We start from the raw sequence: 24022 nt of genomic DNA on the forward strand, positions 1-24022 counted from the left end.
GATCTACAAGACTGGATTGTGTCCTGAGGCAATCTCTTGAGATATAAAAGACAGAAGTGAGCAGTGAGACAGGGGGACGTCATACCATCAAGAAAGCAGTGCCAGGAGCAGAGCGCGTCCTTTGGACTGGGTTCGCTCCACCGAGAAACTCCTAGTCCAGGGGAACACTGATGAGAAGGCCGACAGAGAGAGAAAGACTTCCCCTGGAGTTCATGCCCTGTATTTGGACTTTTAGCCTACTTCGACTGTGAGGAAATAAACGTCTCTTTGTTAAAACCATCCACTTGTGGTATTTCTGTTATGGCAGCACTTGATGACTAAGACACCCACCAACCACAAATGCTAAAGAATCTGAAAATTTGTACAAACTGCTTCAGTCTGTGGAACCCTAGTGGCATAGTGGTTAAGAGCTCGCCTGCTGTCATGGATTGAACTGTATCCCCCCAAAATATATGTCAACTTGGGTGGATCATTATTCCCAGTATTGTATGATTGTGTACCATTTTGTAATCTGATGTGATTTCCTTACGTGTTGTAAACTCAATCACTACAACAGATGGATTAGAGACAGTTATACTGATGAGGCACACAAGACTGGATAGAGTCTTAAGCCAATCTCTGTTGAGATATAAAAGACAGAAGCAAGCAGAGACACATGGAACCTCACACCACCAAGAAAGAAGTGCCAGGAGCAGAGCATGTCCTTTGGACCTGAGGTTCCTGCGCTGAGATGCTCCCAGACCAAGGGAAGACTGATGCATCACAAGGATCTTCCTCCGGACCCGACAGAGAGAGGGTGACTTCTCCTGGAGCTGATGCCCTGAATTTGGACTTGTGGCCTACTGGACCGTGAGAGAATAAACTTCTCTTTGTTAGAAGCCATCCACTGGTGGTATTTCTGTTATAGCAGCACTAGATGACTAAGATAGCTGCTAACCAAAAGGTCAGCAGTTAAAATCCACCAGGCACTCCTTTGAAACCCTATGGGATACTTCTACTCTGTTCTATAGGGTTGCTGTGAATTGGAATCAACTTGATGCAGTGGTTCTCTCAGTCTGAAATTTATCAAATGTGCAATCCAGATGCATTGATAATTACCAGTCACTGGAATGCAACAGATGGAGAAAAAAAGACAGATCAGTAGCTGGAAAGTATGGTCTTGGTTGTAGGAATGAAGCCAGAGATCACATGATAGAATTCTGTAAGACCAATGATATACTCATTGGAAATACTTTTTTCAACAACACAAATGATGACTATACACGTGGACCTTGCCAGGTGATTTACACAAGAATGAAGTTTACTATATCTGTGGAAAGAGAGATGGAGAAGCTTAATATTATCAGTCAAGACAAAGCTAGGGGCCAACTGCAGAACAGACCACAAATTCCTCATATGCAAATTCAAGTTGAAGCTGAAGAAAATCAAAGCAAGTCTAAGACAGCCAAAACATGACCTTGAATACGTCCTGCCTGAATTTGAAGACCATTTCAAGAACAGATTTGATGCACTGAAAACTAATGACTGAAAACAGGAAGAGTTGTGGCATGACATCAAGGACATCACGCATGGAGAACCAAAACATCATTACAAAACAGGAAAGAAAGAAAAGACCAAAATGGATGTCGGAAGACACTCTGAAACTTGCTGTTGAGTGAAGAGTAGCTAAAGTGAACTGAGAAATAATGAAGTAAAAGAGCCAAACAGAAGATTTCAAAGGGCAGTTCGGAAAGACAAGGCAAAGTATTATAATGAAATGTGCAAAGACCTGAAGCTATAATACAAATAGGGAAGGATATGACTGGCATTTCTCAAAGTGAAAGAACTGAAAAGACAAGCCCTGAGTTACAATACTGAAGGATTCAATGGGCAAACAATTGAATGACACAGAAAGCATCAAAAGAAGATGGAAAGAATACGTGGTACTATACCAAAAGAATTGGTTGATGTTCAACCTTTTCAGGAGGTAACTTATGATAAATAACCACTGGTAATGAAGGAAATAGTACAAGCCACCCTGAAGGCATTGGTGGGAAAACAAGACTCCAGGAACTGATAGAATACAATTGAGATGCTTCAACAAAGAGATGCAATGGATGAACCACTCACTGGTCTATGTCAAGAAATTTGGAAGACAGCTACCTGGCCAAACTCCTGGAAGAGATACATGTTCTTGCCCATCCCAAAGAAAAGTTGTCAAACAGAATGCATAAATTATTTAACAATATCATTAATATCACATGCTACCAAAATATAGCTGAGGATAATTTAAAAATGGATACAGTCATACATCCACAGGGAACTGTCAGAAATTCAATCCAGATTCTGAGGAGGACCTGATGTCAAATGGATCTTGTCTGAAAGCAGAGAATACTAGAAAGATGTTTACCAGTGTGTTATTGACTATGTGAAGGCATTTAACTGAGTGGATCATAACAACTTATTGATAACATTGCAAAGAATGGGAATTCCAGAACATTTAATTATGCTCATGCAGAAGATGTACATAGATCAAGAGGTAGTCGTTCAAAAAAACAACAACAACAACAACAAAAAACGAGAGTATTGCATGGTTTACAGTCAAGAAAGGTGTGTGTCAGGGTTGTATTCTTTCAACCTACCTGTTCAATCTGTATGCTGAGCAATAATCCAAGAAGCTGGACTGAAGAGGAATGGGGCATCAGTAGTGCAGGGCGACTCATTAACAAACTGAATTATGCAAATGACAAAACCTTGCTTGCTGAAAGTGAAGAGGACTTGAAACACTTACCAATGAAGATCAAAGTTTACAGCCTTCAGTATGAATTACACCTCACCATAAAGAAAACAAAATTTCTCACAGCTAGACTAATAAGCAATATCATGATAAATGGAGAAAATATTGAAGTTGTCAAAGATTTCATTTTACTTGGAACTATAGTCAGCGTCCATGGAAGCAGCAGTTAAGACATCAAACGGTGTATTTCATTGGGCAAATCTGCTGCAAAAGATATTTTTAAAGTGTTAAAAAGCAAAGATGTGTCTTTCAGTACTACTGTGGGCCTGACCCAAGCCATGGTATTTCCATTCACCTCATATGCGTGAGAAATCTGGACAATGAATAAGGAAGTCCAAACAAGAATTAAGGCATTTCAATTATGGTGTTGATGAAGAATATTAAGTATACCATGGACTGCCAGAAGAATGAACAAATCTGTCTTAGAAGAAGTACAGCCAGAATGTGCCTTAGACCCAAGAATGGTGACCTTTCATCTCACTTACTTTGGACATGTTATCAGGAAAGACCAGTTCCTGGAGAAGGATATCATGTTTGGTAAAGTAGAGGATCAGCATACAAGAGGAAGAACTTCTGTGAGATGAATTGACACAGTAGCTGCAACATGGACTCAAACATAGTGGTGATTGTCAGCATGGTATAAGAATGAGCATTGTTTCTTTCTATTGTACATAGATTTGGCATGAGTCATAACCAACACAAGGACATCTAACAACAGATAGTTGGATTCTTAACCTGAATAAAATTGGAAAATTTTGAAAAGTTATAATCAAGAACAGAATTTTATTTCAGTGGCATTAAATATATAGAGAGAGAGACTGAAATGTGGTGAATAGACAGAAGGAAAGCAAAACTGAAGACTTACATAAAAAATTGTAGAAATATTTTGTATTCACCCAAACAGGAGAGTTTTGTGGCTTGGGGAGTAATGACAGGGGAGAAAAAAAAAAAAAAAAAAAAAAAATGAGAGACTTGAGAGAAAATAAAGAGGTGAGACTGAGAGGAACTGAAATTGGCTGGATGTGGAAATGAGGTGAGTGAGTAGTATACAGTAGTGGTCAGGTTTCTAGATAAGGCAACAGGGAGACTGCTGGTACCATACACTGAGGTAGAAAACATAGAAATATAAAAAATGAAGTGTATGGGTAAAGGTTATGAGTTCAATTTTGAACAAATTGAGTTCAATGTTCTTGCTACTAAAACAAGAAGAAGCGTAAGCAGAAGTCAGGAGAGAAATTTGTGTTTAATAAAGAGATTAGGATTCATCAATATGCAGGTTATAACAAGTATGTGAGTATGAAGGAAGAGAAAAGAATTGGAACAATGATGAACATCTCAGACATTTAAGAGGTGGGCAAAGGAACAAGTAGAACATAGTATAAGAACAAACAAGATACTGATGGGAAGAAGTAGACAAAGGCATATTTAGGAGAAAGAAACAACATTTTGGACAATTAATTTAATAAGGAAAGTAACGAATAAGAATATTGGGCGTAAAACACAGCTTTGAACTGTATTAGATTATCATTGCTTCTGTGACTCAGTTGATTATAATGAGTAAAAAGTAATATAGAGCCATAAACTATTAATATTTTGTTATATTTTTTCAGGTGTGATTGTTTACTGACACATATTAACTACTTGTGGTATAAAATCACCTCTTCTTTTTAAAATAAATTGATATTAATGAGTATTACATACCTTAAAGTAATAATTTAATGTTGCTGTGTTTATATTAAAGAGAGTCGCTTCGGAATCATTCTGAGAATTATAGTTTACCACAAATTGAAATGGCATCTGTAGTGAGGTCTTGTTGAATGTGGGTGAATTCAAGGAAAATATGTTAACTATCATGATGTAGATGGGTAAAGTTCCAGAGAGGTTTCCAGTTATACCAACTGTATCTGATCCATGTTTGCATCTTAGTTCAATCTGTTTTTGAAAGTTAATTTATTCACTTATATATTCAATTTTCTAATACATCCCAGGTACTGTGTTAAACTCTATGGGTTTAAATATTACATATTCCCTGCCCTCCAGTCCCTATATTATGATATTGCAAATAATTAAAGTCAAGATTTTCATTGGAAAAAAAGATCTTGATTAGTGGTATTTTTATAGTTTTTTTTTTTTTTTACTTTTATAGATCATTTTTTCCCCCCACAGACAGCACAGAAGATAATACTTGACAATTAGCATAAGTATATGTGAGTAATTTAAATCCTCTTTAGGGATTGCTGAGTCTAGCTGCAGAGCATACCACTGTAACTTAAACAGAGCTATTATTAGACATGGTTGTACTTGTAATTTCAAAATGAACTCATTTAAAGAGCAAAACCAAAGAAACTCTATTATTTGCAAGCAAGATCATTATATCCTCCTCAGTTTGCACTATTATAATTCAGTTTCTTGGTAAAGGCTGTTTCCATTATTGAAGTTATTGTTGCTGAAATTTAGTACACAGTAACAAAATTAAATTTTTAGATCCAGTCATTATTCAAAAGCAGATGTCATTCTTAAATAAGGAAGCAAAATAGCGCCAGTGTACTTTAGTGGTAATAGAAACCTTGTGTTTCTTAGCACCTTGCAGGTTTCAAAACATTTTCTATTACACTTGTTATTTGGTTTTTGAAAAGTTTTATCATTTGGACAATAATTCTTGAATATTTACTATGTGAAGTTAAAAAAACAAAAACAAACAAACAAAAAAACACTACTTGATCTTTAAAAGAATGTAGTATAACTGTGTTAATTGATCATCAATTCCATGCGCAGTTTCAGGAAGAGTGTCTTCTTGCTCTTTGACTTAGTTAATATAGTACATATTAAGGCAGTGAACAATATAATGAGGAGAATTTGATTCCAGTCTTGGCTCTGCCATAAATCATAGGGAAAGACTGTGCCAAAGCTTCCCACCTATCAATGGGTATTATAGATCTGTCATTTTCAAATTTTGTAGAAAATCAGGACACTTTGTCAAATGAAATCTTAGGTAGAATCCTGATATACTACATAAAAAAAGACTAGAGATGAAGCCAATGACTTTTCTTTGCCTTTGATGGGAGCCCCTTACCTCTGAGATAAATGGCATAAAAATCACAAATGTATACAAATTCTAATTTTTTTTTATGATCTACAATTCAGAGTTACTAGGATTTTCCAAAGGTTATCCAACAATGAACCAACCCATTGCCATTGAGTAAATGTTGACTTATGGCAACCGTATGGAGCCCTGATGTCACAATGGTTAAGAGTTCGTGTGCTAAAAATGGTCAGCAGTTCAAATCTACCAGCCTCTCCTTGGAAACGCTATGGGGCAAATCGCTATGAGTTAGAATCGACTCAACAGCAAGGAGTTTGTTTTTTTTGGTTTGGCAACCGTATGTGTGACAGAATATAACTATGCTTCACAGGGTTTTCAGTGACTTCTTTTGAGAAGTAGATGGCCAGGGCTTTCTTTCAAAGCATCTCTGGGTGGACTCCAGCCACCATGCTTTTGATTAGTAGCTGAGCATGTTAACTATTTTCACCACCCAAGTTAATAGTGAACCCATTTCCAAAACAGATTTCTGATTCCAAATTTCAAAGATGGCCACACCTATGTATATATTTCATCCCACATGTCTGACAGTGAGATTGATACTCCTTCCATCAAGAAGTCAGGTGTATCTTCCCTTTCCTTGAATCTTGAAGGGGCTGGTGACTACCTTGACCTCTAAATGTTCAACAGAAGTTTTGCTATGTGACTTCTGAGGCAAGGTCATAAAAGCAACAGTATGTGCCTGGATTTCTCTCATTTTTGAATGCTGGCACTTGACATTTAGCCCATGCTTTGAGGAAGCTATGCTACATGATGAGATCATAGATGAATGTTCTAATATTGATCCCCAGATAGACTTCCAGCAAACATTCAGTATCAAGCACCAGACACATGAGTAAATGAGCCTTCAGATGATTCCGTCTAAATGAGCACTAAGTAAGGGAGCAACATCAGTCTCCTTTTATCTTAATATATATTTTAGAATTTTTCATCTTCAGGTTAAGTTGTATGTTGCTGCATAACAACTTATTTGTTTAGGTCAGGAATTTCACAAAGTTTCATCCAAAAGGGATGGTTTAATATCTGCTCAAGGATACTTGGAAGACTTGGCAGCTGGGGGCTGGAATCATCTGAAGTTTCATTTACTGCAGAAACTCAAAGGCATTGAAATTATTATGAGTTTCTGCAGCTAACCCACCAGCTGCTCCATGGGAGAATGATGCGGCATTCTGCTCCCTTAAAAATTTATATCCAAGGAAACCCTATGGGGCAGTTCTTCTCTGTCCTATAGGGTTGCTATGAATCAGAATCGACTTAATGGCAATGGGTAGAAGTTAAATAGGTAAAGTTATTGACATTAATTTTCTAAACTCTAATATGTAATATGACTTAGTTGTCTATTATTTTAAGGAACCAGATAGTTGTCAAAGTGTTTCTCCAACAATCTATAGCATAAATTAAAAGCATGAACTCTCGACCCAGACTGCCTGGATTTGAAACCCAGCCTTACCATTTAAAACATATGATTTTTGAAAAAGTTACGTTCTCACTTTGTGTTGAAGTTTCACATACATAATGGGTATAATAATAGTGCCTACTACCTCAGAGTTGCCGTGAACCCTAAATGAGTCGATCTATGCTATGTAATGTGCTTTAAAACATTAGTATGTAGTACTGGAGGGATCCTAGAAGACACGGCCCCCGGACGCTCTGTTAGCCCAAAACTAAAACCATTCCCGAGGCCACTCTCCAGACAAAGATTAGTCTGGACTATAAGACATAAAATGATACTCGTGAAGAGTGTGCTTCTTAGTTGAAGTAGATACATGAGACTAAACGGGCAGCTCCCATCCGGAGGTGAGATGAGAAGGCAGAGAGGATCAGGAGCTAGTTGAATGGACACTGGAAATCAGGATGGGAAGGAGAGGGGGAGTGTGCTGCCACATTATAGGAAGAGCAACTAGGATCACATAACAATGTGTGTATAAATTTTTGTATGAGAAACTAACTTGAATTGTAAACTTTCACTTAAAGCACAATAAAAAGAAAAAAACAATAGTATGCTGTAAGCATTATAAAGCATTGGGTATCAGTGTTGTTGTTGTTGCCAATAATTTCCAATTTCTTTTGAATAGTGAGACTAACTTAACCGAATTGTTAATTTTATCTACATTTTATTGTACATAAATAGTGGATACCAATAACAAAGCAGAGCTAGATAACCTCCACAAGGAAAAGCTGATAACAAGAGAAAAGATAATAGTGAATATTTACTGAGAAATTATAACAAAACTGATTGAAAATTTCCAAATCACTATCTCATGTAATACAACTTCCATATGAAGAAGGCCTTATTAATATTACATGCTTTATATAAAGAAATTGAGTTGAAAAAAATTTTGAATAACTCGATTAAATGGAGGCAGACCTTTTCTACCAACTAAAATAGTACCCTGTGACCAATATTAATTTTTTAAAAAAATGTATTTTTACATTTTTCACAAAGGATACTAATGTAGCCTCCATAAACATACCCTGTATTATAAACTATGTCACTTATCCTTATTTTATGGTATCTGTGCCTGTGCCTGGTATAGAATGATGTATTTCCCTGTGTCCTATGCAAATACGTGAACATTTCTGTCTTAGTTATCTAGTGCTGCTGTAACAGAAATACCACAAGTGAAAGGCTTTAACAAACAGAAATTTATTTTCTCACAGTTTAGGGAGTTATAAGCCCAAATTCAGGGAGCCAGCTCTAGGAGAAGGCTTTTCTCCCTGTTGGCTCTTGGGGAAGTTCCTTGTCTCTTGAGCTTCTGCTCCTGGACAATCTTCATGTGGTTTGGTTTGGCATCTCTTTTCCTCCATCTCTGCTTTGCTCTCTTGTTTAATCTCTTTTATATCTCAAAAGAGATTGAATCAAGATACACCCTACACTAATCATGCCTCATTAACATTACAAGGACAATCCATGCTCAAATGGGATTATAACCACAGGCATAGAGATTAGGATTTACAAAACATATTTCTGAGGACCATAATTCAATTTCTTAAGCCACTTCCTATTGATGTTGTTAGTTGCTGTCAAGGTGATTCTGACTCATGAAGACTCCACGTGTGCAGAGTAGAGCTGCTCCATAGGGTTTTCAAGGTTGTGACCTTTTGGAAGCAGATCACCAAGCCTGTATTCCAAGGCACCTTTGCATGGGTTTGAACTGCCAATCTTTTGATTAGTAGTTCAGTGCTTAACCATTTGTTCTACCCAGGGACTTCAAGCCCCTTCCTAGGGTGTTTTCATTTTTTTTTTTTTTAGTAAATATTAACTCGGTAGGATATTCTAGATTTGCCAAAATTACTCACGTGGTGAGATTTTGGATGTGTTCTTTAAAATAATCCAGAAAGAGGTTTGGAAAAATGCTGTTAAATCTTCAGTGACACGACAGATTAAGAAGTTAATATTTAATCAATAGAGAAGGTGCAATATAATAAGCATGGACTTTGGATTATCATACTCCAGAGTTTGGGTCTTAACTCCTCATTTTACTAGCTAAGTGGCTCTGGGCAAGGTCATTCAACAATTTGAGATAAAGTTTATCCATCTGTAAAAATATAAAAGATAATAATGGACTTCATAAGGTAAAATTTTACATTAAATAAGATAAAACAAATACATTATGTTTGCCCTTATTTGTTTAATTTATTTTTATAGTGTTCTTCAATAAATGACAGGGATATACATAATAAATCATTATGGGGGCCAAAACTTGGGATGGGATTTTATTAGAGACACATTTTTAATCCAATGCTCTTTTTAATACTCTCGGAAGAAGTTATTCTCTAATATAATTTTGCTTAGTCATTTCTTTCTTATTGCTGGCAAGTAATTTCAGGATGTAGCCTAGCTTTCTGTAATTGATCTCTTACTTCTACTGCCTTAAGTCTGTTATTCTAATTTTCATATATCAAAAGCCCTCTTTGCTTCATTCTCCTTGTAATTTATCATTCTTCTTCCCTGGACAAAGCTTCCACATCCCAGGAGGGATCATTTTGAGAAAGTAATTTTAAATATGTAGATGATTCTACTCAATAATGTTTTACTTATATGAGCACAGCATAGAAAAATCTTTTTTTATCCAGTAAAAATATATCACTATTGAAGAGTGGTTCTGTTAACTAATCCTGGTATGATGGTTAGGTCTCTCTACTAGACAGGCCTTGCTCAAAACAATCCATTGTCATCAAGTTGGTTCCAACTCATAGTGACCCTGTAGGACAGAGTAGAACTGCCCTTTATTGTTTCCAAAACTGTAATCATTAGGGAAGCAGACTGCCTCATTTTTTTCCCATGGAGCGGCTGGTGGGTTCAAATCTCTGACCTTTTGATTAACAGCTGAGCAGTTAACCACTGTGCCACCAGGGATCCTATAAAGGCCCTACACTTGTTATAAAATGTCAATTAAATTGTTGACCTTATTTTTGGTGGTTGAGTTTCAGGGATAAACTCTTATCTAATGCAATGCTGGAGCACTGGCGGTGCAATGGTTAAGAGCTCCGCTGCTAACCAAAAAGTCTGCAGTTCAAATCTACCACCCACTCCTTGGAAACTCTATGGGGCAGTTGTTTTGTCCTATAGGGTCTCTATGAGTTGAAATTGACTCAGTGGCAATGGGTTTTGTTTTTGCTTTGCTGTTTTTTGCGTGTAATGCTAGCGCTCTGATAGCTAATTATTGATGCTTTTTATTTTCCTTATTCATCCTTTTATCATCTTGTAGTTGACATAGCATCCTCAGAGTTTCCCACAACAGAGAGGATTTTTTGGACTGTATATGAAGACTGAGTTTTTAAAAATTTAAATACTATTTTACTGTAGAAATAGTAGTTTATCAGATTTTATAATTATTTTTTCTTTTTTATGTTTTCTACAGGTAACCCATTATTGACCAGCAAAGTCAATGTACTTATTAATGTTCTAGATGTCAATGAATTTCCACCGGAAATATCTGTGCCATATGACACAGCTGTGTGTGAAAATGCCAAACCAGGACAGGTATTGTACCAATATTGTTAAATGAAAAATGGTATAAAAATCCAATATCTGCATGTGTTTTAGGTTATATATCCATACATGAATACACACACACATATACGTGTAGTTTTCTAGATCAGCTGTCTTCATAAAAAATACCATAAGAAATATTAAACTCTTATAAATTAATAATAGACTGTATAGATGTTGAAGTAACGCCACAGAGAATACAGAGTCAGTAGCTTAGATAACATTCGTTGTATGGCTAAAAGGTCTAGAATTGTGGATTTTGATACATTTGTCTACTTCCTTACTGTGGAATTTCTAAAGAACATGTCACTATAAACTCAGTAAGCAAATGACTTTAGTATACATTCTCCCAGAATATCTCTTATTTTGATTACATGCTTTCTTGAAAGGATGAATAAAAGTTCTTAAGCTTACTGAAAAAGTAAAGCTTTTCTCTCTGTGGTCTCTAGGAGAACATCTGCATCATGCAAAATGCCTTAAGTACATTTTCCTTATTAGGTCAATATTGCTGTTGGGGGAGGGGAGGCTCTAGCAGGTCGACACTATGAGGAAAGATTGCGTAAAGTTATTGTCAAAGTCCTAGGTTTTATGTGGAGTGATGATGGGTTGCAATTTTTTTTGTGTTAAACTACTATAAATGAATGAATGAATGAATAATATAAAGAGAATCAGGAATGGGCAAATGATGAGAGTGTATCGTGAAACAAGAATATGACTTATCTAATTCTGTTTACCTAAGTTCCTAAGGAAAAATGCATCAGTATTTGTATTACAACATGAATGATTTAGTCAGAGTTTACCAAATGAGAAATGGTGGGTCCTTCCTTTTGAATACGCACAGAAGTGTGCTTAAAGCATTAACCCTTTACCACCTAAACTGCACCCCTCATTTACAGAGATGAGCCAATTGCTTATTTCAATGTCTGAAAGAGTAGATGCTTCATAGAAGTTTGCACACAAATAAATAACATTATTTGGGAAGTTATGACAATTTTACCAAAATTCTACAACTGAGGCATTTTCCGCTTTCTGGACCACTATAGGTTCGCTATGAGTTGGAATCCACTCGACTGGGTTAGTAGTTAGTTACGAGTTGGAATCAACTTGATGGCAGTGGGTTATACAAAAAAAAGAAAAAGCCAATCCTTGATTGTTAGGTAATTAGGTAATTAATGATTTCAGATCAATCAGAATTGTGTAATGTGCTAAATGAAAGTTTTTGTTTTTTTTTAAATACAGCTCCATTTGATGTTTATGTGTTTGTCTAGTAAATTAAAGGGGTAAAAAGCTGGGATTAGTAGAAGACACTAAAGATCAACTTGTTTTTCCTATATCTGTGAAAAGTGATGAGAAGTCTGCTGGATCCTTGCAGGCTTTTTGCTACTGGGACACACTTATGTACAAAGCATAGCTCTATTATAGGAAAAGTTTCTCAGGAATTTTCAGGGCATATAGTTTACAAGTATTTTCTATTTTTGATCCTAGCCATTCTGCCCCAGGTTTAGGAACTATGCAAAGGAACTATCTTTCTCTGTTGGGCTATACTAGAATTTCTACCTACCTACCTATCTATCTATCTATCATCTATCTATCTCTCTCTCTGTCTGTCTGTCTACCTATCTAGCTGTCTATCTATCTACCTATCTGTCTACCGAGAGAGAAAAGAGAGAATATGATAATATATAAATGAGTAAAAATTCAAGGGGAGTTGTTTTTCCCTAAGGTAGTGAGTGACTCCCAAGGGCCAGTTCCAGAGAATTGCCATACTACAGCGAAATTTTCATTTGCATATGCTGCTTAAAAAAATATGTTTTGGTTCTAAAAATTATGTCCTTTATACTTTTTGATGTTAAATACCTTTAGTTTAGTAAGTAATGATGCTAGAAGATGAGAGTTGAAAAGAAAACAAACAAAAACACAAAATAAAAATGCCTTGATAATCAGTATTGGTCCCCAAATAATTTACAGAAATTGTACTGGTGAAATTTTAGTGATATGAGGGCACTTCTATGTGACAAAAAGCTGAAATTGGATGAAGTTGACACATTCCATTATATTCCCTCTGATGTTAAAAGTCTCACCTATGATAATGCAAAAGAGTGAATGGATCCTGGGCAACCAATTCACAGTAACATGGGGAACTGTGATTGACACCAGGGGACCAATTTGTTAAATTACCCATGACTAATACAGCACTTGAACACTCAAAATCTTGGTGATGTGTACTTTTTAAAATGTTTTTCTTTTTTAGGTGCAGCTATATGGGAAGTTAGATCATAGACATTAGACTGCATTTTAATCATGAAATCAGAACAAAAAACAGTAGATGAATCACGTGTTTAATGGTATCAATCTAAGATAGCTTGATGCATAGTTTAAACACTGAGTCCAGAATATAGTACTTGGAATCAAAGGTGTCCTTCTGGAAAATTCTCCAAATTCTATTGAAGAACATCTTATTGAAGCATCAGAATTTTAACTACAAGATATACAACCTCTGGGAACAATTGAGGAGAAAATTTGGAATAGGGTTGATAATGCTTATCTTTATAAAAAATCTACGACAACACATTTTTACCCTACCCAATGTGGGGTTAAAAAAAAAAATAACAACAAAAACAGATACACATCCTCTGCTTAACTCTTTATTATCATTTTTTAATAAAAACAAAGCTCATTCTCACAAATATACATGTACTAAAATTTTGCTATCGAAAGGGCTTTTAAATAATCAGAGATCTTGTTTTCAGTAAGCATTTTACTATTTAGGCTAAGAAAACATTTATTTCATCTACTTTAAAATGCAAGCAAGTGCATTTCAATTTTATTTTGCTTATTAGTGAGAATTTTCAATGCTGTTAAGCTTTTTATTTAAGCAGATATTGATTCAAAATTTACTGTAATCTTACCTGCCATTATTACCTGTGAATAAAGATTTGTTTATAAAAATTGTTTGTAAATAATTGGCCCACTGACATGAATCCTAAAAGTGTTGTTTCTAGCTATTTGCATACTTCATTAAATAAACCTATTAACCTGGGGTGTAAAGTTCCCTTTGAAATTGTTGACTGATTTCAGGTTTAATCTCAACTTTGTTTCAGATAATTCAGATAGTCAGCGCTGCAGACCGAGATCTTTCACCTGCTGGGCAGCAGTTTGCCTTCAGAGTATCTCCTGAGGCTGCCATCAAACCAAATTTTACAGTCCGTGACTTCAGAAGTAAGTTTAAACACATAAAAATTTACCTCTTGTCAGGTAACTTTGTAAAGGGACATAAAAGTAGAATTCAATGTTTTTCCTCAAAGCACTCAAATTCATACAATATGGAAAGCCATATTACAAAATTTTATATCCAACAGTAAATTAAATATTTAACCTTATAGACTGTATCTAAGGAGGCCAGTTACTTCCACTTACAATGTGGACAATTCCCTATTGAGTGGAGCAAACAAAAGGCTATCTGGAAAATTGCATGATAACCCTTTTAAATGTATTATTAACTCCACATGCACATTGCTTTTGAATACAAATAGGAAACCTTCTAATAACTGTTTTATTTGAATAATACATAATGCAGTGCAGGTTAAAAACATAGGCTTTGATGTTACAGTGATATAGGTTTACATTCCAGCTCCATCATTTCCTAAGTATAATATCTAAAATTGTATTAAATAATGCCAACCTCACAGTATTTGCATTAACTAAGATAATGTATGCAAACCTTTAACATATGCCTAGAACATACTACTTGTAGGATTTTTTTATCTACTATCCCTGCCATTATTTCCACACTTAAACTACTACTGCCACCATCACCATAACTGTTACTACTACTACTGTTACTATTGCATATGCTACTAATTGAACCACTGCAAAAATAGAAAACCATTATATTAGGAATATTTACACTATTAGCTTCCGTGACATTTGTTATGTTACTCTAAGTTTCTATATCCTATAAAACAGAGATTCAAAATACTTGATTTTATAATTTCTGTAGTTATGAATATCCAATTGTATTCAGACTGCAGTGTTGGTGAAGAGTATTGAATGTACGTGTGGGCTGCCAGAAGAATGCATATGTCAGTCTCAGAAGGAATGTAACCAGAATGCTCCTTAGAAGCAAGGATGGCAAGACTTTGGCTTACTTACTTTGGACACATCATTAGGAAAGACCAATCGCTAGAAAAGGACATAATGGTAAATTAGAGTGTGAGCGAAAAGAGGGAAACTCTCAATGAGATGAACTGATACAATAACCACAACAGTTGACTCAAATGTACCAATGATCATGAAGATGGAACAGGTCATGAGTTGCAGTTGACTCAATGGCACCTAATGACAATGAGTATAGGATTAAGACACATACTTACAAACACATAAATACCACACCCACACATTTTGAAAAAAGATAAATTCTATACTTACAGAACAAATGAACTCAACATGATGATGATGGTGAGGAGGAGGAGGTTAACTGATAGAAGTCAAAGAATACTTTAAAAAACCTTATTTGCTTGAAATAATAAATAATTAGGGGAACAAAATGAGGGTCACCAAATTATGTTAGTGATGGAATTTTAGTGTGGTTTGATGAATCATACACAGTGATGTGAAGAATGGCTATAAATGACTCTGGGTCCCAGCCATGAAGGGCTTTTTAAGTAGAATGACCACGTAATTTATCATCAAAACTAGAAACTTTTGAGAATTGAAATGGGAGCTATTAATAATTTTAAATCAGGACAGTACACATTAAAAAGAAGCTATCCAAAGCAAACCAAACTATGTGGTTATTTTAACATAGTCCATTTTTTCAAAAATAATTTATTTTTGTTTTTATTGTTGGGAATATATACAGCAGAACATACACCAATTCAACAACTTCTACCTGTATAATTCAGTAACATTGATTACATTCTTCAAGTTGTACAACCATTCTCACCCTCCTTTTCCAAGTTGTTCCTCTCCTAATAACATAAACTCACTGCCCCCTAAGTTTCCTGTCTAATCTTTCAAGTTGCTGTTGTCAGTTTAATTCCGTAAAGATAGATCTTAAAAGAGCACAGTGCTCAAGGCAGGTATTCTTTTCTAGTTAAGCTAAACTATTGGTTTTGAGAAGACTTCAGGGAATACTTTTGGTTTAAGGTTAAGCTTTAAATATTAGGGTAATAGTTTCAAGAATTAATTCAGCCTCCATAGCTCCAGAAAGTCTGAAGTCTATGAGAATTTGAAATTTTATTCAGCATTTTCCTCCTTTTGATCAGGATTCTTCCATAGAAAACTTGATCAATATGTTCAGTAATGGTAGCCAGACACCATCCACTTCTTCTGGTCTCATGGCAAAGGGGGCAGTTGATCATGTTACATTCCATTTCTTCCTCCTATTTCAGACTCTCCTTCTTCCTCTGTGACTTCAGGTGAATAGAGAACAATTGTTGTTCCATGAATGGCTGCTTGCATGCTTTTAAGACCCCAGGCACTGCACAACAAACTAGGAGGTAGAACAGAAGCACTAAACACGATACTCGGCCAATCAACTAGATTGCCTCATGAAGCCATGGCCCTAAACCTCCAAATCCCATGAGAAGTTTGATTGTACATAAGCAGCCTCAGCAGCTACTCTTTTGTTTTTGCTGTAAATATATCTATCACACAACTTCTGGGAATCCAACTTTTTACAGGTGTACAACTTATTGACAGCAATTACACTAATCAGCTGTGCAACCCTACGCTTAATCAATGTGATTTTTCCCTCACTGTAAGAACTTAAATTCAATGACTTGAGAAGTCTCTTAAAGGTTTAAGGAAGGGATGGTGTGTTCAGATTAGTATTTTATTTTGCATGCAGCATGGAAGAATCATTAGAGGGAGATAAGACTAATTCTGATGCTATTGCAGTAATTGAGTGAAATAGTCTTAGATTAAGGTAGTGGCTGTGAGGATGCAAACAGTAAATGGAGAGAGAGTTTATAGAGTTTAATGCTAGATCCACTAAATTCAACATGGGATTATGAAAGAGAAGAAGACGAATCAGACTTCCAGATCACTGACTTGGATAAGTAAGTAGACCATCACGTCACTCACTAAACATAAGTATTGACTATGTTCCATTATTGGATGTTTGCTGTAGAAACAAAATCAGCTTAATCATGATAATAAAGACCCACTCATCTTGCCTCTAGCATGGTGTTTCCTCACATTCTGAACTTGAACTTGTATTTGCCGCTCTTCTGACATTTACCACGTACTCCATTTTACTTTAAATTATGTTTGTAAGTTCTTTTTTTTTTTTTTTAAGTGGATTGAAACAATTTTAAGGGAAGAAAAAAAAGTTTAACATAACATTTTCTTCCCACTGTGGGAAATGTAATGTATTTTGTGTGACTGGTCCTCAAGAAACAATAACAGAATGAAAATAAACATAAATGGCTAGTCTGGTTCTTGACATCAAATTTGTTCAAGAATACCTAATCCCCTCAAAATACTAAGTGAAGATAAACGAGCTTCTCCTTCTGACTTCCTATTTTTATTAATAATTTTCACTCAAGTCTTAAACCTTAATCATTTACTAGTCTTTTTCCAAAGCTCAAGTATTGGTCCACCAATTGTTGAAGATTTCAATGTAATTTCAGCTTGCTCCGATTTTTGCATCCCATGTCACCACATATGCCTGGCATCATTAACTCCTTTTTGGGAATGTTTTAACAAACTCATATGTGACATCTTGGTCTTTTATTTTCAATTTTCAAATTTTCTCTATACAATAATAATATATTAATCTATAAATAATATAATTAATAATTAATTAATATCATGTAAAGTTTTTTCAACGTGGTGTTCCTAATGAAATACATGTAGAACAATTGCTTAAATTTTGGTTGTTGAAATTAGTGTCTACAAAGAGCAGAACTGAATATGATTGAAATAGTAACAATTTATGACAGCCCTGTCTTGTAATGATGATATGATTTTCTAAAATCATTTTATCTGATTATCAAGCATGTGTCATGCGTGGTGATATTAACCTAAATATTCACTGATTTTTAAAAAATACCAAAGTGTTTCTAGGAATTATTTTAATAGACATAAAAAATCAAATACTCTTATGAACAAAACAAAACTTCTGCTTATATGTGTAGAAATAAAATAAGTGAAGAGCAAAGACATGCAAAATAGCAGTTTCAGTAAAATGTTAATTACATTTGTGTAAATGTAGAAGTATTTAATTGCCTTGGATTATTCCAAGCAAATATTGCTATCATTGGGTTTTATTAGAACTAGTATAAATATTTTTGTAGTTATATTTAAATGTTGATTGCTATAATTTATCATGTTTAATTTTTAAATAATGTTTGTAATGCTATTTTCACTTCAATTTTTATTTTTCTGACTGATATAAAAGAGTGAGATTGTATATATAACAAAGATTTGGATAAAAACATCAACTATAATCTTAAACAGTCAATCAATTTTTGTTATATTTGAAAGAATAAATTCTTAGATATTTTATACATTCATACTTTGTAATCTTTGCTCTTCTGTCATGCAAGAAAACATGCACACAAGTAGTTTCTTCTCAATGAGATTTTGATGTCAGGGGAAAAAAAAAGGATCAATACAACACACTTTTTTTTTCCTACATTCTTTCTGAAAAGAAATCTTAATTTGTACACCAGACAAGATTAATGTTCTTCTTCCCTGAAGGATTATTTTGATTGCACTTGATTACATTTTGGCAGCTTTCGTAATGATAAAAGAAAGAACTAAAATATGGATACATTTTACTGATTCAAGAAGAGTTCCCTACTGTTTTAACAGATGCCAACTTTAAGATCTGAAGCGAAGCTCACAGTAACCATCTTATCATAAATGTCATATTTTGTAGACAACACAGCTGGAATTGAAACCCGGAGAAACGGATACAGCCGCAGGCAGCAAGAGTTGTATTTCCTCCCTGTCGTAATAGAAGACAGTAGTTATCCTATCCAGAGCAGCACCAACACAATGACTATTCGAGTTTGTAGATGTGACTCTGATGGTACCATCCTGTCTTGTAATGTGGAAGCAATTTTTCTACCTGTAGGACTGAGCACTGGGGCTTTGATAGCAATCCTACTGTGTATTGTTATACTCTTAGGTTGGTTTCAATATTAATCACATTCTTTCTCTCTCTTGTCTCTCTGTCTCTTCTCAATTCACCATATAAATCATTTTTTCTGCCTTGAGATAACACATCTATAAAAATTAAATTTGTATTAAAGTTAATTTTGTAGTTCACGCCTCAGAGATATATATTATTAGGACTAAATAAGTAACCATCACAAAACATACAAAAATATGGTCAAGCTGTAGGAGATTTTCAAATAATAGTTTGTGGCCCTTGTCACAATGAAATGCTGTATAACAAATATCCATCTACAACAAAGGTTTCTTAATTCATGCCACTACTGGTAATTACTATTGTATAATAACAGATTATGTAACTTTTTAAAAAAAAAATGCTAGATGGACAGCAGTTTTCTAGAGAAAGAAAGAAAAGGAGTGAGGAAAATAATAGGGAGATAAAAGGAAGCCCCAAATTTATTTATTCTTTTTAAACTGCCAGCTAGACGTGATTCTTCTTTCACTTTCTAATATCTATTCAGATCAAAATTCTAACCATTCCCACTAGAACAGAACAGAACAGACTAAAATTTCTGGACTCGAGAAGGACAAGGCTGGAGGGATATGTATTCTGTAACATCTCTGTTAGAGTGAATATAAACCTACTTCAGGGGTTTCCTGTTTCCATCAACTGTTCTGCTGACTCCATTTCACTTACTAATTCACTGACTGATTCACAAAACCAGAGACAACTTTTCTTTTTTGCCTCCATGCCTTTAAATTCAAATGCAACAAATAAGATTGGGAACCACTGTGTAACCATTTTATAAATGCAAGTTTATTATTTAAAAAAAAAAAGCAAGTCTGACAAATGTAAATACCCACCTTTATTTCTAGGGTATAAAACAAAAAATGTTTTAAAAAATAATAATAATACCATGTGAAACAGAGATTAAGGCATTATACAATAGCTTGCAGAAAATTTTCCTGAGTCAGAAGCTTGTGCTGGCTTTAAAGGATGAAGTTCTAGCCTAATTTGCTTGGTGTGGTTATTTGTTCCAGAGCCCTGGTGGCACAGTGGTTAAGAGCTTGGCTGCTAACCAAAAGGTTAGCAGTTTGAATCCACCAGCCACTCACTGAAATCCCTATGGGGCAGTTCTACTCTGTCCTACAGGGTCACTATGAGTCAGAATCAACTTGATGACAATGGATTTTTTTGAGCAAGGCCTGTCTAGTAGAGATACCTAACCATCATACCAGGATTAGTTAACAGAACCACTCTTCAATAGTGATGTATTTTTACTGGATAAAAAAGATTTTTCTATGCTGTGATCATATAGTAAAACATTATTGAGTACAATCATCTACATATTTAAATTACTTTCTCAAAATGATCCCTCCTGGGTAGTAGTTATTAATTCCAGACAAGTGACTTGTATGTGCAGAAAAACCATCCCTTATACGCTTATAATTTATAACTAATTATCTCTGGCATCTGTTTGTGCTGTTATCAGAACATTAGAATGACTCAAAGTAACAATAAACCAAAAACCAAACCAAACCCTTTGCCGTCAAATCTATTCCGACTCATAGAGTCCCTATAGGACAGAGCAGGACTGCCCCATAGGGTTTCCAAGGCTATAATCTTTACAGAAGTAGACTGCTACATCTCTCTCCCGAGGAGCGGCTAGTGGGTTTGAATCACCCACATTTGGGTTAGCAGGCGAATGCTTAACCACTGTGTAACCAGGGCTCCTTCAAAATAACAACAGCACCTCTAAAAATGAACAAGATCATTTAGGTCTGTAACTTCAGATCAAGCTTTCCTCTCTCTTCTTCTCCTTTTAAGAATGATGAGTCCCAGGTCATTTTTATATCAACATGGAATGACCTGACATAATCTGAGTGCTTGCCTTTGGCCTCATATTGTCGTATAGTCAACAATGGGCTCATGTCGGCGTTATCATGCACTGCCATTTCCCACTCATGCATGGAAACACTTTCTGAGTGTCTACAGTGGACTGCACTCTCTTAGGTGCTGTGAATTTGCTGGAAATACAGCAGTGAATGTTAACCGTCATTGTACTACCATAGAATTTGATTAAAAATCCATCCTTTAGCCTTCCAGCTTCTTCTCAGGCATTTTCATGCCCTTCTTGGAGTGAGAGAAAGTACAGAAATTTTGGGGTGCCTTGGCCTCTTTTAGGCATTGTTTCAGGACATCTGCCTTGTCCCTTCCTCAGTAATGACTACTCTAAATCCGTCTTATATGTGGGGCTTGACTATGAGGCTTGCAGTGTCTCATGGGTGGACAGGCAAAAATCTCTATGGTTCTGAGTTCTCCCTAAATTCTGGGAGGAGTGTAAGGGCTAGACATAGCTCCAAGGCCCATTGTACCTAATTTCTAAATATTTTTCTTTCCTCCTTCCAATTGGTCGGACTCTAAATTTAGAGGAAAAGGGATAAATTGGCTTTATCATCATATATTCTTTACTTTCTAATTCAATGAACTGAGTATTCCAAAATCTGCTGTTTTAAATCAAAAGCACCTTGATTTTTAACCTATTTCCACTGCCATGGAGGAGAGGGGGAATCATGACAAGCAAAGCCGAGTGCTGATTTCATCATTTTCACCTGTGCCCATCCATCCCTAGAAGACACAAACACCATTGTTTTAATGGCTGAACTGCTGTGAAGCGACTGGGAACAAAACGATTTCTATCACAAGGGTATATAAATTAATGATTTCAAAATATTCTCTTACTTCATGAAGTTGACCTGAATAATAGACATTTGGTTTTGAAAATGTCTCCATATAGCAGGACATAGAACTGAAATTAATGAAGGAGCTTAGTTTATATGATTTGTGAAATCAAGGTCCTTATATTCTTTTTTTTTTCCTTCCTCTTTCCTCTCTTCCTCCCTTCATTAACCAGTCTCTTTCTCTCTCTCTCTCTTTATTTCTCTCTCATTGCTTTTAAAAGTAATTGTTACAGTGGGCATTTGGGTTTATTTCGTTAGAATCACAAACAGTATTACTACTGTGAAATTTAGCTATGAATGATTATTATGTTATTTATAGCTATAATATTCAAGTTTAATTACATCAACTATATCCAGTTTTATATACAGTTGAAAAGACATCTATGTTCTTTTTTTCATTTTTGTAACACAAAAATTTTACCTAATATTTAAATATTTATATGCAATACGTTTCGGTTGTTTCATTTTGTGAGTAATTTTGCTGTGGTTTCTTGTTGTTTACAGTTTAAGATTAAGTTGAGTTTAGAATGAAAAATTGTAAACGTGTATGATCTTTACTGAGTATAGTATGTTAACTCTGAAAATAATAGAAGATCACTAAACAAACTCAACCCTGATCAATTTTTAATCTTTATAAAGGGATGCACTGATTTATATCCTGCCTATTCTCAAATGGCAATTTTTGTCTTGTTCTAGCCATAGTTGTGCTGTATGTAGCTCTGCGAAGGCAGAAGAAGAAAGACACCCTGATGACCTCTAAAGAAGATATCAGAGACAACGTGATCCATTATGATGATGAAGGAGGCGGGGAGGAGGACACCCAGGCCTTCGACATTGGTGCTCTGAGAAATCCAAAAGTGATTGAAGATAACAAAATTCGCAGGGATATAAAACCAGACTCTCTCTGTTTACCTCGTCAGAGACCAGCAGTGGAAGATAACACAGATATAAGGGATTTCATTAATCAAAGGCTACAGGAAAACGATTTGGACCCCACCGCCCCACCATATGATTCACTGGCAACATATGCCTATGAAGGAAATGGATCTGTAGCGGAATCCCTCAGCTCTATAGACTCTCTCACCACGGAGGCAGACCAGGACTACGATTTTCTGACCGACTGGGGACCCCGCTTTAAAGTCTTGGCAGACATGTTTGGCGAGGAAGAGAGTCACTTAGGGGAAAGTGAAAGCTAAAACACAACCAAGAGGAGAAATTAAAAAAAGAAAAGGAAAGAAAAAAGGAAAAAGAAACATAAATAGAACTCACACACATGCAGACACACACACAGACTTTATAAGACAAGATTTCCTTGATTTTCTGGTTTCTAGCAAGTTGCTATATTTATCATATTGTCAGTTTTGGTTTATTCTGCCGACACAAGATAAATCCTATAATATATACTTGCTTTGTTTTATTTTGTTATTTTGGAAACATACTGAGACAAGCTCAGGCTTATTAAATACAATTTACTGACATGACAACCTAGAAGGAAGATAGCTATCTGGCATCACGGTGGAAGAGTGTTAGATTTTTCTTAATTCCACTAAAGTGCCTATTGAAACTCTTCTCATTTAAAGCGTGTACAGTACACTCTGCTGTGATGGCATTGCAGGATTCAGAGATAAAGAGGACATAAAACAAGACACAGTCTTCATGTCAAGGAGCAATAGCAACATGCTGACTCTTCTAATTCCTTTGAGGAAAAAAAAGAATATGAACTCCATCTTCTTATAATTCAAAGTCCTTTTTTTTTTTTGTTTTTTTAAACTGTATTCCAAAACACATTTGTTTTTTCCTGCCCCTCCAGAAAATTGAAATAGATATGATATTATCAAATTCAGTATGTAAATCTGGAATTTTAAAAGAAATTGTTTGGTCATATGATTAGTTCAGATTAAGGTTATTCATTAAAATGTTCTTTGTTTTCCAAAAAATAAAATTTAAAAAGGAAATAAAAAAATCTCTCTCTATAATGAGAGGTTTCAGAGCTCAAACTCCATATTAAAATAAATACTGGTTTTGTTTAATACTGTACTGGCGTGTGGAAGGTTGGTTTTAAAAAGTTGCTACATTGTTTAAGCCGTCAGTCATAGATAAAATTTCAAGCTGTCTTTTTATGAAATCTTCTGGGGGTAAAATGCCATTAACTGAAATAGGAGGAGTGACATTCACACAGCTTCTTAGAGTTTGTTTTAATGAAAAAGCCTTTGTTGAGCAGAGAAAATAAAATACATGTTAAGTGTGACATACTTTGAAGTAATACAAAAAGAGTTTATAG

General features: G+C 35.2%; 1 protein-coding gene across 2 annotated transcripts in view; it reads left to right on the forward strand.

Annotated features, from left to right (window-relative positions):
* Positions 1-23776, forward strand: part of CDH12 (cadherin 12) — a 541757-nt gene extending 517981 nt beyond the window's left edge. For both annotated transcript variants that reach the window (XM_023738882.1, XM_004384606.3), the window contains exons 9-12: positions 10742-10863; positions 13974-14091; positions 18761-19012; positions 22438-23776. In XM_023738882.1, coding sequence (XP_023594650.1) covers positions 10742-10863; positions 13974-14091; positions 18761-19012; positions 22438-22937 — 992 coding nt within the window. In that variant the 3' untranslated portion in view covers positions 22938-23776. The remainder of the gene's footprint in view (positions 1-10741; positions 10864-13973; positions 14092-18760; positions 19013-22437) is intronic.
* The last annotated feature ends 246 nt before the right edge of the window (positions 23777-24022 follow it).

Source organism: Trichechus manatus, unplaced genomic scaffold, assembly GCF_000243295.1.
Source record: "Trichechus manatus latirostris isolate Lorelei unplaced genomic scaffold, TriManLat1.0 scaffold00124, whole genome shotgun sequence".
Lineage (NCBI taxonomy): Eukaryota > Metazoa > Chordata > Mammalia > Sirenia > Trichechidae > Trichechus > Trichechus manatus.